General features: G+C 40.1%; 1 protein-coding gene across 1 annotated transcript in view; it reads left to right on the top strand.

Moving 5' to 3' along the window:
• Window positions 1–12,175, top strand: part of LOC115947446 (rho guanine nucleotide exchange factor 28-like) — a 41,739-nt gene extending 29,564 nt beyond the window's left edge. The window contains exons 4-5 of the mRNA XM_034072709.1: window positions 3,281–3,464; window positions 12,135–12,175. Coding sequence (XP_033928600.1) covers window positions 3,281–3,464; window positions 12,135–12,159 — 209 coding nt within the window. The 3' untranslated portion in view covers window positions 12,160–12,175. The remainder of the gene's footprint in view (window positions 1–3,280; window positions 3,465–12,134) is intronic.
• The last annotated feature ends 5,410 nt before the right edge of the window (window positions 12,176–17,585 follow it).

Raw genomic sequence — 17,585 nt, 5'->3', positions numbered from 1 at the left:
CAAAGACCAAAACTAAAAATACTTTTCAGACCTTTGAGGGAAAAAAACGTAGTTCATTACTTTCCTCTATGGCCTAGGAACTTGCAGCAGATCATCGCAGCAGCCAACTGAACACATTTTGGCCTAGAATCTGAAATGGGGAGACAAAGAAAAATATCTATTGCCCAAAACCTGGAACGATAAGCATTGCATGGACATGCTAATGCACTAGATCACGTTTTGGCTAGCCACAAGTAAGAGGAAAGTCTGAAGATGACTTTATTTTATAAAGTAATGATGTTGCATTTTACATGTGTGTTCTAGAAATACTTAGGTATATACTGTAAATATGTTTAGTGATATTCTGGTATAAAGAATTTCCCCTGCATCTTGCTAATGTGTCTGCCTCTGTTAGAACTGCAGTAAAACAGGTTTCAGATGCTACATGCAGGTTTGCTGGTGGTTACAGTGTTGGAGTCTCGTGTTCTGAAGCTCCGTTTTAATCTGGTCTGGAATTTATTTTATTTATTGAAGGAAGCTTGACCTGGTTTTCCTGGATTTGATGCTGTTGAAAGTTTTAATTCCTCTTGAAGTGGAAAGGTAGAAGTCTGGATGGGTTGCCACTGAATAGTCAGAGGAAAAACTCATCACCAGTGGAGATTATGCAGTAATTTTTCTCTGTGAAGTGGTAGAGCAAGTTCCTTAGGTTCCTTGCCATTCTGGCTTTATGAGATGGGAGAACTAGCTTTTTTTAATACTACAACATTTCAAGTCCAGTGTTTTCAAAGGAGAATAATGATTTCCCCCCTAAAAACAGCATTCCAAAAGGTCCAGCTCTGGGAAAGGCAACTCTCCGGTTAATAAGATGTCCAGAGAAAACATACTCAGCTGAGATGTGACAAGCAGCCTCTTGCTATGCAAAAGGAAGCTGTGAAAGGAAAGATGTGGGTCTTATGCCTGTTTGGATGGGGTAAGAAGCAGCAAGCTTATATTGGAAAAGGGTGAGCTAAGTTAAGCATTTGAAATCTTTTTAATTGAAAGGATAAAATTATCCCTTGTGTAGATGGCCTATGAAGTTTGTGAAAGCCTCTTGTATCTGGAGGGTTTTTAGAACAGATGGGACAAACATCTGTCAGGAGCTATTCAAGTTGAACCAATCGTGTTAAGGCAAGGAGTGGATGAGAGACCTCTTAAGGACTCTTCAAGGTTGGTTTTCTGGTTGGTTTGTTGTTTTTTTTTTATAATTCTATAAAATAAATATTCCTGACACTTTCAAAGGGAGTATTTAAACTGAATAAGAGTCAGCCATGAGCCACTGTATTTGCTTGTGATTACACGATACTTTTGCTCAGTGCATAAGTGTTTCTGAAAAACTCATGTATTAGCTTTTGGCTATGTAACTGCTTTTTCTGCTGTAGGATTGCTCTCCATCAGACAGTTTTATCTTGTAAATATTGATGCAGAGAGGAAATCTGACAGCAATTTACTATTGATTTTAACTGTATTTGCACAAATGAATGTGCATACCTATGTATGCTTCAGGTGCTTTGCTTTTCCTTTGCCATTGGAGCACATAATTTTTAATAATGTGTTCTGAACTGGTTGGGTAGCAGGGAAGAAAGAGTGTGTTGAATCAGGATGATAAATTTCACCGGAAACCTAATAGATTTCAGCCAGTTGTTCTAAGAGCTACTAATCTCTACTTAGGCAGAGTAACTGCCCTCAAATATTTGACCTTTGTGAATATACCCTTATATTTAACCTCATACCAAAATGTCAGTGTAAAGATCAGGTTAAGTGGCTCTTAATCTTAATTTTATTTATTGCCTTTAAATTGCAGAGGCTTTGTGTTTGAGAATATATGTAGACAGATAAACCCATCTTTGAATAAAAGCCAAGGAAGTGCTTGGGTAGAGAATCAGCATCTAGTGACTAATTTATCATTGTGTACTCATTTATTTTAAGCTTCATCCTGTTGAGCTTGATGATTATGTGCTAAAAAGTGAAGAGGAAGAACTGACAGGTGAGGTCACCTTTCTGAAAAGGGAGGCACAAGAATTATCCTGTATATTTTACCCACATGATTGTCAGCTTATGGCTTGCTGTACTGCTAAGGGTCTCTTGCAGTGATGCCTTGAAAAATCATCCCCTGCCTCCTTTATTTATTTATTTATTTTTATTTTGGTACTTGGCCATGCTGCCAGATATTTTGTGCTGCTGAAGCAGAGGGAAAATTGCCTCAACTGTTTTCTGAAATATATTGGGACACCTGTTGTGCTGAATGTTGTACTACAAGCAGGGAAAGAGAAATGCTGAGATTATCTAATTCAAACTGTTTTCTGCATATGGATCAATCCCAAGCATGAATACAGTCTGGGCTGAGACTGGGTTGAGAGCAGCCCTGTGAAGGACTTGGGGTGTTGGTTGATGGAAGCTCAACAGGACACAGCAGTGTGCGCTCACAGGCCAGAAAGCCAGCGTACACTGGGCTGCAGCAAAAGGAGCGTGACCAGCAGGTTGAGGGAGGGGATCCTGCCCTCTATTCTGCTCTCATGAGGCCCCACCTGTAGTTCTGCACGCAGCTATGGGTCTGCCAACACAAGAGGGACCTGCTTGAGTAAGTCCAGAGGACTGCTAGGAGTAAGATCAGAGGGATGGAGCACCTCTCCTATGAAGACAGGTTGAGAGAGTGAGGCTTGTTCAGCCTGGAGAAGAGAAGGCTCAGGGGAGACTTTAGAGCAGACTTTCCAGTACCTAAAGCAGCCTTACAGGACATCTGGAGAGGGACTTTTTACAAGGGCATGTAAGTATAGGACAAGGGGTAATGACCTGAAACAGAGAGAGGGTAGATTTAGATTACATATTAGGAGGAAATTCTTCACTATGAGGGTGGTGAGATGCAGGAACAGATTGCCCAGAGAAGTTTAGACTGCCCCATCCCTGGAAGTGTTCAAGGCCAGGTTGGATAGGGCTTTGAAAAACCTGGTTTAAAGGTGTCCCTGTCTGAGGTATGTTTGAACTAGGTGATCTTTAAGGTTCCTTCCAACACAAACTGTTCTATGATTCTGTGATTCTTTGATGAAATTAGATGGCATTTGGATATTGTAGTTTAGCTCCGTAGGTGGAATTTAACTCTGTTGATTTCACTGAGAGTTGTACTCTGCCAAAGTACTTTTGTAGGTCTGAGCCTGAGCTGTGGTATTTCTGCAGATGATAACAAGTTTTTTTTTTTATGCTTCCTAGCCAAGAAAACGCTGGAGTTTTTTACACATGATTTTGTTTGCTTATTGTGTTTTCTCAGAGCCTAAACATAAAGAAACTCTTCTCCACCTTGTGATGAAATTGGGCTTGATTAAGCTTTCCCAGTTCTTAGCAGCCCAGCCTGGAGGGTCATCAGCGCTAGCATTACCTAATGATGATGGAGCAACACCATTAGATTTGGCTTTACAAAATGGACACTCTGAACTTGTAAAGGTCTTCACAAAGTGAGTATAATGGTTTGCTAATTCCTCTAAAAATCTCCTATCTGTTAAGTGATGTTTGGGAGTACTGGTGTTATTGAGAGTTGATTATTTTGTGTTGGTTTCTGTTGCTTTTTGCCTTTATTACCATTTTAAGTGGTAAACTATTTGCAGTTGAAGAACGTTTATGTTTTGCATCCTTCATTACATTTACAAGTCAATTAATAGTCAGTTATGTGACAGAGGACCAGCTGCACCATCAGGTACCTTTCCCAGCACTGCTGCAACTGAATCTTGACACATTACCAAAAAGTAAGGACACCCATTAAAACACATACGGACAAATACTTATTTTTATAAATATATGAACAAACCCACAGGACCTGACTTTCACAGTAAAGCTCAGGTAAGGATGGATAAGGGATGGATGGATATCTTATCCATATGGATGGATAGCCTGCAGCAAAACCAGTGCTGCAGCTATGCCTATTTTGCCAGAGAGCTGCCACACTAATAAACGACTTGAAGTAATTTCTGGAACATTTAAGTTGTCTGGAGTTTCCTATATATGGACCTGAGGAGCTGCGTGGGGTATATGTGTGTATATGTGTCTTGTGTCTTCAGCATCAGTTGCCCCTTCTCAGTGTTGGCTTTTATTTGCAAATAGAAATAGACAAGAATTGGGTTACATTTTTATTTGGTATGTGGCTCTTTTGGTTCTGGCTCCATGCAGTTTGTACTTTATGTGAGACTTAACCTGTACTTCAGTTTGAAAAATACCCCTTGAACACTGGTACAGTACATTATGTTCTTGTATGTTATCCTAATGAATGTCTCATTTCTTTGAAACATCCGACCAGTGCTGTGCTCTCTTGAGATACTTTCTGTCCTTCACAGTTGTGGGATAAAAAACCTGCTAGCTGCCAGTTGTGTCCTACTGCTATATATGGCAAGGTTAACAGGAAAAGGTACTATTGCTAATTTAGGAGAAATAGGTGTTTTCAAGGCTTGCTTTTGTGGCTTATTTTACTAATGAGTAACCATCTAGTGCTGACAGTTATTCCCTGCTGATGGCCAGAAAGAGCTGTGTGTTCTTAGGCCTGAATAGAGTAACTGGTAAGTATTGTTTGCCCAGCTGTGTTTTTGGTGGATGTTTCAGATTTTCTGCCTCAATTTTTTTTGCAGTGGGTACATTGAGATCCCATTGGGCTGTGTCAAGGGCGAACCAGAACCTCACTGCGGCTGTGCTTTCATTCTACCTGTGCGCAGAGCATCTGCTTTGGTTTAAGTTGTGTGTTGTTCCAGTTTCCAGGGCAGTCACTCGCTTGACATTTCAAGAGCGGAGATCAGTGAGGGTGCTTGGGTGCAGTTTATTCATTCATCAGGAGCTCTGACACTGACATTTAGCCACACCACACAGCACTTGCTGGAGTCGGACATTAAGCTCTTCAGAAAATACTTCTGGGATAGACCTCTTCTTTACCAGGTAAATACCTGTGTAGCTCAGGGGATTGTCCAGAGATTTTATTCAGTAATTTCCAACTATAGACTCTTTAGGCTGGATTTGTTTTTCTTGAGTAGCCTATCAGTTTAAGCTGCCTCTGTCACTAATAGCATCCTAATCACAGGATTACTGTTGTGGGCTTCTACTTTGCATAAGTGTAGCACACTGTATGCGTGAAGTTGGAGGATAAGAGATATTGAGCACTTTATCAAAGCCTCCTTTACCTCCCAGATTGTTTTTGAATCCGTGTGGACTCTACAGTGAATCTTTCCTGCAATCTCTGTCTTTAATTGCATTGCCATTGTATTCACGTTGGTACTTTGTAATATATAATTTAATTCCATTCTTTTGTCTAGTAGTGTAATGCCTGGAAGCCTTTATCAACAGCCAACCCCACTGTATCATTTAGAGCAGAAATACAGAGTGCAGGCTTTTGCCATAGAGTTTACTTATGGCTTAGTAGGTCTTATTTTACTGTAAGGTATCTAGAGCACTGCTGTGATATCCTTCAGGATGCCTCTCAATTTTTGTGAAGTAAAGAGGAAAACACTTGAAATCATATGATCTTTAATAGCAGTGCAGGTGCTCACTTATGGTTTTGGGTTAATAACACATGACTATATAAAACTAGTGAAATAAAACCACACTAAGAATAGGCTTTTTTTTTTTCCCCGTCTTAAAATCTTTTACTTTCGATGCCTAAGTTATGCTTTCATACTTGGATGCTGATTTTCCTTGGGTTGTCTTTATTACATTCTGTATGTTTTTGTTTTTTTTTTTAGCCTAGAGTGTGATCCATGTGTTATCTTTAGCACAAAAACTTAAGGTGTGATGTATTGTAGAGACCTTATGTATAATCTTGTGTATCTACACTGCAAAGATTTTGATTTGTTCTAATACAAAGAAGTTCTTCTGTGTTTGTAGCTTGCAGAATACCTACCGTTTGTGTGTAGCTTTCCCATGGAAACAATAGTAAACTCAATAGCAAACCCAAGACTGTAATAAAGAATGCATTGCTATTTGTATCATTGCCTCTTTCTTACACTCATCAAATCCTTGTTCTTTTTTCAGTCTTAGAAATAGCAAGAGAAAGTGTGGTGTGGTAGATATTTGCAGGGCTCTCAGAGATAAAGACTCTTTAAAGGCTGCAAAATTCTTTTCTTGGTGTTTTCAGGAAAAAGCTGCTACCTTTCACTTGTGGGTTTCCTGTCTGCTTATTCATCTACTTGCAGTCTAGATCCTCCATTGTGGAGATCTGCCTGGTGTTAATATCGCACTATTTTTAATAAAGCAGAAATAAGCCAGAATAATTGAGAAGATCACATAGTTTAGTTCATTTCCCATACATCAGAGATCATCCTGAAGTGATAATATGTGGGGGGATGATCAAAGTGTCATGTTTAGACTATGTATTATGTGCAATGGGTAAGGTAAAAGGTATTTTTTTTTCTTGGACTTGCAGCCCTTACTTGGAACCAAAGCATAAGGTAGCATTAGAAATTTCATGATACATAGTCTTTTTAAAAGTAGAGGTAGAATTTATTGCTGCACTGGAGTATTCAGCAGCAGACCAAGACTGTACATCTAGTTTATTGTATCTTGACACTGCATAAATGACCACATTGCTATTTTAGGCTTGCATCAGATGTGGACTAAAGAGGAGGGACTTGTCCCAGTTATGGTGGCATGCAGCACTATTTTTATGTGTCAGTGCATGACCTAGGGATAAGCACAAACTATTTTTGCATTTATTCATGCAAAAAAATCCCAATCTTTCTCAAATATGTGTTTTAGTCCTGCTCTGTGGGTTCTTAGTCCCTTAACCGATCCTTACAAGTCTAATTAGTAATGGAAAAGTTAAACAACTTGTCAGTAAGCTAGTTACCCATACAGGAGCCATGCTCTCACTGGAGACCTGCAGGGGCTTTGCAGTTTAAAAAGTGTCGACCCACAGGTTTTGTGGCTGCACTAGGCAATACAGAGGAGAGGTTTTTGGAGATGATGAGGAAAAGCGTGGAATTGCTTGAGCTCTGTGGAACCTCCTTGGGGCAGAAATCATGGTGGTGGTAGCAGCACCCATCAGTGAGGCCGTATGGTTCATCAAGCACCTCTAGCAAAGCCCTAAGCAGTCTGTGGAGGTGATTCTTTTGGCTGTCTCTACTGCTGGAGACAGCACAGGCAGTGCAGGGGAGAGGTGCTCTGTGAGAGGAAAAGAAATCCAGGACTAATGAATATATGTGAAATAGTGTCAGGGTATTAAAAAAAAGAAAAAAGGCCAAACCAGGATAATCATCCAAAATGATCAAGATAACTTATGATAGTGTAAATAATTTTGTTGCCTGGTGGTGGGCAGATGTAGTAGTTGCCCTGAAAGCAGTTGATTTATTTCTGACTGGCAGGTATAGGAGTAGGAGGACATACAGAGGAGCAGCGAAAAACGTAATTATCCCCACTGAGTTGGGGGTTATAGCTTGCTTGACTGCTTTCAAATCAGTTTGGCTGCAGTATTCTGCCAAGAGTCATCCCTCACTTTCGTACTCAGGTTACCATGCCTCTTTTCCGTTTGTTGCTCTGGTAGATGGCAAATACACAGCAACCTAACTAGAGGGAAGAACTAAAAGCAAGAAGAGTTGTAGATGAAACTACACAAAAGGACACATTCTATCCTCCACATCCTTTACTTACAATCTTTGAAGGTGCTAAAATAAGGCATTAGATCTTAGCTCCATCTTCCTCTTGAGCAGGAGTCATTAGTCAGTGTGTTTATCTGAGTGAGGGGGTCACCCCAGCCAGTGGCCATGGATGCAGGGAGGGAGCAGCTCCTGCATTCCAGTTTGGTTTACCACATAGTTAGTGTTTAGTCCTGGTTTAGGTTCTTTGTATTGCTCACCCACCAAAATTTCTTGCTCTGTAGAGATGCTCTCAAGGTTAATCAGACTTCTGAACAGAGCTGTTACGCAAAGCTGCTGTGCTGCTGTTCTCATAGAGAAGGAGGTTATAAACAATGTATTGTAAATGTTAAATCTGATTCTTTGGCTTCCTTATATATTGTAACCAGGAGGTAATTTCTCATCTGCAATTAAAAATATTTTACCAGTTTCCCTCTTGAGGAACTGCTACTGGTTTCCTTTGGAGGGTAACCGATAGAATACTCTGTGGAATTTCTCTCAATCATTTTGGTATTGCTTATAACATATTTGTTTAATAGGCTTTGATACTGTTTTTGAGTTTTCAGATAAATGTCATGTACGTCAAATAGTTACTGTTATTTTGATTTTTTTAATAGAGTATTAATTCAAACCAAGTTGAGACGATGGAAGGTCCAAAAATTCCCTGCAGTACAAAAAGCCATGTAGAAGGTACAGTTTTATATTCCATAATTTTAATTCCATAATATAGTTTTTTATTCCATAATTTGCAGACTTTAAAAGCTTTAGAAAGTTGGCACAAATTCAGACACTATTCAGGAAGATCCTATGTTCCGTAACACTAGAAACCTGTAAGTAGACAACAGTGAAATACACCAAGAGTTGTGTAAATTGTGATATTCCTTACGGAGTGTATCTTTTCCAGTGTCAGACTAAAATGTGCACAAAATACTATGTCATTTATTGTGACCAGAAATGACTCAATTAGTTTTATTATGAGACAGAAAAAGTGTCAGAAATTTCCAGGAGAGGGCAGTGTTTAACTGAATGAACTCTCCAGCTTGCAAAATCCAGTAAAGCCAAACAAGTCGATAAAGATAGGAATAAAATAATGTTTGGTATGAATAGTTTTTGGGATCCAGTCCAGACTTCTTAATGTGGAAAAGTTCCCATTAGACATTCAATATTTTAGTGATCATTTTACCTCTGTAAGTATTTTGTGACTGTGCTTGCTGATGAGAATGCTCTTTCATTAACAAAACATATGCTGGTATGCATTGGACATACAAGCATGTCTTACATACAGCTAAAAAAGAGAACCACAAAAAAAAGCGTCAGAAGTATGACACTTTAGGTATTTACGCACGATTGTTAGATATTAATTAAAGGTTTTCATCCATCAGCTGGCCATTTGCTTGTGTGGCTGGTGCTGTATATGTGGGTAAAGCAATAAGCTGAAAACCGTGAGCTCCGTGAGAGGTTCAGTCTTGCTCAGTGGTAGTGCTGGACACAGCCCTACTTAGGGCAGCAGGACTATGAGCACCTGCATAAACTGCTGATAGGACCAGGGGCAGACTGAGGGAAAGGAATGGGACTGCAGTTCCAGGTGGCATCTGCTAGAAACTTTTACATGAATGGATAAAACAGGGACATAAACATCATGTAGCTCTTGTTTAAACATGTAGGGTGCCTTTTTTAGTGCTGGAGAAGTGCTGAAAAAATACCCAACGTTTCCAGCAGGATTCTGCCATTATAAGGGAAATTTATAGAGATATTATAAGCAGTTGTTATCAGTTGCAAACTATGCATCTGTTATTGTAAGTGTAAGTGGCAATTTACCATAAAAGGTTTGTGAATTATTTTGCTGATGCAGTGTGCAAACATTGACTCTGGGTATTCATTTGCCCAGCGTTATCTTTGTGCTGCTTCTCAGGGATAGAAAGTGAATGGCCTGGATTGGTAGCACTATATGTGGCAGTAGCTTGGGCAATACAACTTCTAAGTGATAATTACTTTGGTGTTTTTCACTAAAAGCAGTTTCAATTCTGGCCAATTTGGCCCAAGCAGGTAATGAACATCAGTGGATATTGGTTGTCCAGAGGAAGAATCACCAGTTCAGGACTTCTAGTTTCATTTTGGATTCTGATTGTAAAGTTTCTCATCCCCCCTTTATGCCAAAGATACTTGACATAGATATTGGCATAGGCACACCTACCTATTTCTGTTTTCAATGGAAGTTACACACTTCTGTGCTTTTATGCATCATTTTGTGCCTGTTTAAAAAAAAATCCCCATAGTTTAGCAGCAAGAAGCAAAATATGCCATGTTTTGGCAGTATGCAGGACTATATACAAACTCGTTGTAGTAATTATGCTTGCACGCTTTGCAGTCTGTGTTAAGTACTTGTAGACATGAGGAGCCTATAGCTTTTACGCTGATGAGCAGCAAGGTTTTTTAATCTTGGATTTTGATATTGTTATTGGTAACTGTGTTTCTAGAAATGAGACTTTTTTTCAGTTTATTTTTTTTTACCTCTTCCACTAACCACCACCAAATCCAGATAATGAAAAATCATGAATGATTGCTACTGGTGACCAGCAGCCTGTCTTACACTCTCCATTTGCCAGTATTTTCAAGACTGGGTTAAAATCATTGCTCCTAGAAGCAGAAATGATACAAAATGGTTGATAGAATACTTTTTACTACAACTCAGTTGCATTCAGTGACTTCCTTTATAAAATTGTTGCTAGGCTTAGGTCATTAATTTGGCTCATTCATGTCATGAAAGGATCTCCCTCAGATTTTAAATCTGCTGCTATTCCAAGAAGTAGTAACTCCTCACTTCTGGGTGGACCTAAAGTCAAGATAAACGAACTTCTAAAACACAGTGCTATCAGAAGCCCCTTGTGAAATGCAATCGTACAAAAGCAGTGGGTCAGTGTTAGATTATGCTACTAGCGTACCAGTGAACCTCCCATACCAACTTAATTAAATTCAAATACATGGAGTGATACATTATCCAGCAGGGATCCAGAACAAAAGGCGAAATAGGTGTTATTTTGGCTAATTCAGTAGTTTGTGCTTTTTTTCTGTTTTCTGACCTTAAAATTCCATGCCCATGAGTTGAATGGATACTGTTAGGTATTGAGCAACCAGCTTTTTATTTCTGAGTATTGTGAAACTGAATAATAATACTAACAACAACAATAGCACAATAATAATAATAATGCCAGTTATATGACAATGCTGTAAAAATATCTTCCTATTGAAGCTTTTAAAGAAACTTTCTGCAGTTACAGTTATAGAAGAAATAGTCTGTTTCTTATAGCTGAAAAGCAGTGTCTGGAATGCTTTGTTTGGTGGCACTAGTGATTTTGTGTTCTGTGACTGTCAGAATGCAAGGAGAGGTATACATGTGACTACTGCAGAAAATTAATTAAAGAAGGTGGATTAATTAAAAATTAATGATCAGGATTCTAATCAACAAGGACTCAGTCCTGACTCCTGCCAGCATGAAGTGGCACTGCTAGGGTGAGGAACATCAGGCATACTGGTTGCAGGGGGCCCATAATAGCATCTCAGAACTTGGCCTCTCAGGGACCTGCAGGGTAGGTAGGGTTGCTGAGCTGTTGCTGAAGATTGTGTGATCTCGCTAATAGGCAGATATCTTTGAATTGTTTTTTTCCAAAGATATATTGATGCAGCTCTTTTTTCTAAACTCAAGTATAGACGTTGGGCAATGCCAAGAAAGGACAGAGGTCCCAAACCCCCACATTTCTCAAGACCGTCTCCCAAACCACCCTATACTGGCTGCTGAACCATACTTAGTTCAACTATTTGCTGGAGCTTGATAACAGAGAGGGATTCATCTATCTTGGAACAGATGTGAAGCTTGAGTTGGGAAATTAAGTATAAAATAAAACATATTTACCAGCATAACTCTGGCTATATAATTATTATTATTTAAAACATGTTCACTAAAGAATAAGGCTCCTGGAAGCCTGAGTGATGCTGGTGTTCATTTGCATTCCTATAGCCAGATAACTCCTGTTTGCTCTTTCACAATAGTCCTTGAGGCTGTGTTTGGGCAAAACTTGCAAAGTGTGTCCCTTGTTTTGCACGTGCTGTGGTCTTCCCAACAGGCATGGGACAGAACCATTAGAAAAAACCACACATGAAAGCCCTGCAGTAGAAAAGCAGAGCACAGCTACTCTGCAGAGTTGTTGTGAGGAATGGCAAACTGTTGGTTTTCTGAGTCTGTGGGGGTTAATCAGCAGCTGGCTGAGAAATCGTGGTGCTTGCCTAGCCTGGACATAAGCGTGACAATAACATAGCACTGTTGTGTATCCAGCTTTCACACTGCCCACAGGAACACTGCTGTGGGGACAGGAGATACATGAGCTGCCCGTATCCAGTGGTCTCACTTGCCTGCTCCTTGTGTCCCCCATTTCTTTGAAAAATGAAGGTGACCAGGAGCAGCAACCAAAGCAGACCCAAATTGACGTTGCTTGTTACTAAAGGCAAGAATCTTTGCTTTTACAGGTCCTGTGAACTTGGCATCTGGTGAATTGTCCCAGGAAGATACAAAGGTATGGGTTTCTCTTTATATTAAACTTTGTTTTGGTTGAGTAGCAGCAACCTTTGCTTAGCTATCTGAGCACCTCTCAGAGCTAACAAATAAATAAGGTGACTAATGCCTACCAGACAACATTTCCTGCCCATTCCTATCCTGTGGAAATAGTTACATGTGCAAATGATTATTATTTGAAATAATCTGTTATGTAGTTGTGGGCTGGAAAGCTGGATTGAGAACCAAGCTGTGCTTTTGGACCAGACAGCTCTTGCATTTATGCTGAACCTTAGTGCAGTTGGTGGTTCAGCTGCCAGTCTGGACGGAGCACAACCTGTTTCTACGAAGCGTCATTCTTCAGATAGCATGATTCATTACATCTGAGGAGTCAGTCTCTGAGAGAGACCTTGTGGGTAACTGTGAGTCTTTAACTTGTCTTAACTGGAAGAAATGCCTGATGTAAAACATATGGCAGTTCCCATTGTCATTTACATGGAGGTATCTAACAGCTATTGGAGGAAGAAGTCTCATTAATGGTTAGTCAGTTGTATTTGATATCTAGTCTCCTATGCTTTTTATTTATACGTATCTGCTTACAAAACCAGAAAACCTTTCTCTCAGTGTTCTATCACCTCTCAAAGCAGGGAGTAGATTACTAGCTCAAGTGGACGTGAAGCTAAAATGATGATTCACTTTGTGAGAAACATCTGGCAAAAAATCTGATAAAGGTGTGTCATGGTTTAAGTCCAGCAAGTAACTCAGAACCACACAGCCACTCCCTCATGCCCCAACCACACCCTTCTTCCTCTTCCCCTCACCCCGCTCCTGGAGGGATGGGAAGGAGAATTGAAACAATGTAACTCCCACCAGTTGAGAAAAGAACAGTCCAGTAACTCAGGTATAACACAAACCACTGCTGCTGCCACCAGTAATAATAATGATAAAGGAAATAACAAGGGTAGAGAATACAACCTCTCACCACCCGCTGACTGATACCCAGCCCGACCTGAGCAGTGATCTGGGCCTTCCGGGTAACTGCCCCCAGGCTATATACTGGGCATGACGTGCTGTGTTAGGGAATACCCCTTTGGTTAGTGTGGGTCAGGTGTCCTGTCCCTGCTTCTTCCCAGCTTCCCCTCCTCCCTGGCAGAGCATGAGACTCAGAAAGTCCTTGGTCAGACTAAACATTACTGAGCAACAACTAAAAACACTGGTGTTATCAGTGCTGTTCCCAGGCTGAAAGTCAAAAACACAGCACAGCACCAGCTACTAAGAAGGAGAAAAATGACTGCTGCTGCTGAACCCAGGACAAGGTGATAGGTGGTAGTAGTAATAACAGCTACTAGCTATTAGTAGTAATAGTAGTAATAATAGCTACTGTCTATTGATATTAATAACATCTGAATTTAGTGGAATGTTGTTGGACAACCACTTTTGTTAGGTCATTATTACAGAAGTGATGACTTTTTTTTTTCATAATTGCCAGTTGTGCAGAAGCTTGACAATTTGTTTGAGATTGTTACTGTTGTAATTACATAATCTCCGAATTATATCTCTGCAGTACGCATGCATTTTGGCAGAGTGTTGCAGTTTACAAGTCTTGCTGAGGGGAAAGGGTTCTGGTACCATATTGTCTGTCTCTTGTTTTGATCTTCAGAAAGGCAATAATTGACTGTAAAGAATGAACTGAGCTAGGATATATCTGCAGGTGTGAACAACTCTGGTATTAGGGAGGCACCTTAGAAATACTGTATATTGGCTAGTCGGGGCACTGTTAAACTTTGTAAGAGGAGAACAAACTGAAAACTGGAATTTACATGGAAAGTGATACATTGTTTGGTGTCCTCTTCAGTTATGTTTAGAGTTTGAGCCTATACAGTTCATGTTAGAGTCTGGGAGTAGCATGCTGTATTTGTTGCATTTATTAAAATGGGTAAAAGAAAGTGACTTCTGCTTGGTAGTGTTTGAACTGAATACTGAAAGCCTATAGCACAAATGTCTTCAAAGTTATAGCTCAAGTTTTCTGTTTCTAGCCTTTTCTAGACTCCATGGTTCCTTCTGAAGAAAATGAAGAACATGTCCTTTCGGGTGTAGGTAAGAAATAATTAATAATTTTGATTTCCCAAAAACTGCTGATGTATACTAATGTGATGCCAAATACACATAGGGTAGTTTCTTTAAAAGAGATGAAGGTCACCGACACTGTGGCCTAGCTTGGCAAAAGATCAGTTTGATCTGTGTCAGAGAGAGAACTTCTTTCAAAGCATCGCTACCATAGAAGGGTGGTGTATCCAACAGTATCATAATACCATAGGATTTTTCAGTTAGTATACTAACTGTTGTAGGAGCAATAATCTTGAAAATAATTTCTGGTAGAGCCAGCATGTGACTGAAGGTGAAAAGAAGCATGTTGAAATGTTTAGATGCCAGAATGGTTAGTTCTGGGGCTGGTAGAGGAATATTGCCAGTTGCCCTAGGCAGTACATTTAGAGACTGAAAATCAAATGGGAAGGTCAGTATTTTCAAGTCTGGGGAAAGCTCCAAGAACTATCTGCAAACTATAAGAACTATAAGCTCATGCAAAGCACAGCAAAAGACAACGAGTAACTAAGCTCTGCCAGTGGGAGCTGCTGTGCCAGGCAGAGACAGCCAGGATGGCATCATTTGCCTGTGGTCCAGTACTGAGATCAGAAAGAGCAGCTGAGATGGTGGCATTCAGACAGTCCATATGCAGACTCTGGTGGCTGCAAAATGAAGTGTCACTCTGCATGTAGAAAGGGAGAGGATATATGTGCATGAACGAGGGTAGTTTTTGTTAAAGGGGAATGAACTGATGTAAACTCGAGAGGCACAGTTGTAATGTTAAGAAGCTGGCAGATTATTTTAATGACCCCATTCAATTATAATTCAACAATTATGTTATTAATGAATTAATAACATAGATTAATTCATCTACTTATCTATTTTTCTAGTCAGTGTTATGCCAAATGCCTGTACTTCGACCATGTAAGTGCTTGTCTCACTATCCCATCCAGGGGTTACGAAAGCTGCTTAAGGGAATTGTGAGTAGTAGCAAACATAGTAGTATTCACAGTTATCCTGACTTTAGTGTTTTTGAGCATAGGACAGCATAGCAGTCCTTGCCTTGCTCAGTAATGCAGTGCATGTATGTGAGATGTTACTGCCCATATGAAAAAATTTGTTTTGTCAAGTGAAACCAAAGTGTTGGACTGTATCTCAGCGTAGGAGAGTGTGGAGCCATTGGGGAGGAATTATGGTTTGCTAATCTGAAATCACATCTGCTACAGTCTCTGCTGCACTTGTACCATCTGGAAGGAACATAAGGTAGCTTGAAAGTTGACAGGGTGAATTTCTCCACCCTGAAATTATAGCTGATTCTTTTTTTTAGTTCTGAAAAGCCTTTTCCTTCTAAGGCATCATTTACACAGGGCTGCTTGTCACAGCTGGAACAGGAACCAGGCTCTCTGGCTTCAGACTAGCTCAATCTCCTCTCTGGTGCTTGGACAGGCAGCTGCAGCAGATCCTGAGTCCTCTGCAGGCAACAAGCAAGCAATTCTGGCCATGGCTACTACTGTTAGGAGTGTTTGAGTATAGATTCTTAGAGGGGCTTTGAGGTAAAAAAGTGAATTTGCATACAACTTCAAACAAGATTTAGATGCTTAAAATTTTATTTAAATATATTTTCTTAGGATCTTACGTATGTATGAATGAAAATTCTAAATATGGATATGAACATGTAGATATACATCTATCTGTACATATATATATATATATATATAAATACCTTTAGTCCCAAGCACAGGCTCAGCTAATATTAAACCAAGAAAAATCTCATGTTATACCTCTTACCTGAAAAAGAACCATCCCTCTGCTCTCCCCTAAATTACAATTACCTTGTAGGACATTTAAGAAGTTGATTTGCTTGTGCAGAAGCTGCACTGAAATTGGTTCTGCTTGGTTTAGAAGTACATTACTGTAACTGAGAATTTGGTTGCCCACTGTAAGGACTGGAGCATGGACTCGCTTCTGGCTGGACTGTGGGCTCTCCTTGCCTATCTCCCTATTGCACACTCAAGTTGGCTGTAATGCTCATAACAGACATCTGATATGATTTTGCCACTGACCTCAGCAGGGCCTGGGGGCTGTCAGTCAACACTGTGTGTGAGATCTGATGAGGCTCAAGTGTATGCTGGGGAGTGAGTGGGCTATTGGGCATGCAGTAAAAGGCAGAAGAGGAGGGATGAAGAAGGATGGAAGCAGAGTTTGGTGACAACCAGAAATTATAACTTGACTTAAGCTGGTTTTATTGGTTTGTTTGAATTTAAAGATCAGTGTATGTTCTAGCCTGACTCATAACCACATGACTGAATATCAGTTTTATTATCCTGGATGGTTTTAAACTACTTTTTAAAAAATTGGTTGGCAATGTTGTTAAATGGCGATGTTTTTGGCAGGAAGAGCACACAGTGGGGGATAAAGAGAGAAATGGAAATGGTTGTCAGTGGGGGAGAGGAAGAAGGAAAACAGCTAAGGGGGTTTGAGTGAAGAAGAATGAATAGAAACAAGCAAACTCTGGAAGCTCACTGGAAATTTGAGCATAAATCAAAGAGGACTTCTAAGAGTGAAAATGTGAATGCTCTTTGAATGGGTACAGATCAATCCACTTGTGCTTCTAACTTCCTTTTCTCTGTGGTTCTTGCTTTCTGAAACCTTTACCAAAAATGAGTCTTGTCATGGAATGCTTTGGGTTGGAAGGAACCTTTAAAGAAGGGGTGGCTCCTGGGAAGGTTTTGCTGTTCCTGTTCTCTATTTTCTTCCCCAGCCTTCCTTTCAAGCATATTGACCATACTGTTTCCCTACAGCCAACAAAGTTTTGTTAGAATATTTGCAGGGGCATTTGCAACAGTTGGTAGGATGCTAAAAGTGTACCAGCTTTCCTTGCTCCCTGTGTTCTTCATAATTGGATTAGGACCTGATAGGCACCAGCTGAATCTTGCAGTTCAATTTTGAGAATTGTAGTTTAATTTGTTGCATAAGAGGCTTCTAATCCTCCAGGAAAGCCCCTGGGATCCCACCCCTGTGAGTGTCAGGATAGGGATGGGCCAATAAGAAGGAAGATGATGGTTTAGGGGTTTCCACATTCAAGTATTGAAGAAATAAGAGTAAACTGTGGGGCATAACAGGATACTAGACTATGCTGGACAGGAGTTGTATGGAGAGTCCTGAGTTCAGTGCTATTCACACCTGCCAGCCTTTCTCCTCTCTCTGTATCCCCTGGAAATTGTTAGAGATCTGTTTTGTGTTTATGAGAGGGGAAAAAAAAAGAATTTTTTTTTTCAATTAATTGAGAGAAAACACACTGGAAATATTGAGAGACAAAAGCAATATCCACTTGGAGAGGG

The sequence above is a fragment of the Melopsittacus undulatus genome, chromosome Z (genome assembly GCF_012275295.1).
Source record: "Melopsittacus undulatus isolate bMelUnd1 chromosome Z, bMelUnd1.mat.Z, whole genome shotgun sequence".
In the NCBI taxonomy this organism is placed as follows: domain Eukaryota; kingdom Metazoa; phylum Chordata; class Aves; order Psittaciformes; family Psittaculidae; genus Melopsittacus; species Melopsittacus undulatus.
This window is presented reverse-complemented; position numbering and strand designations above follow the sequence as displayed.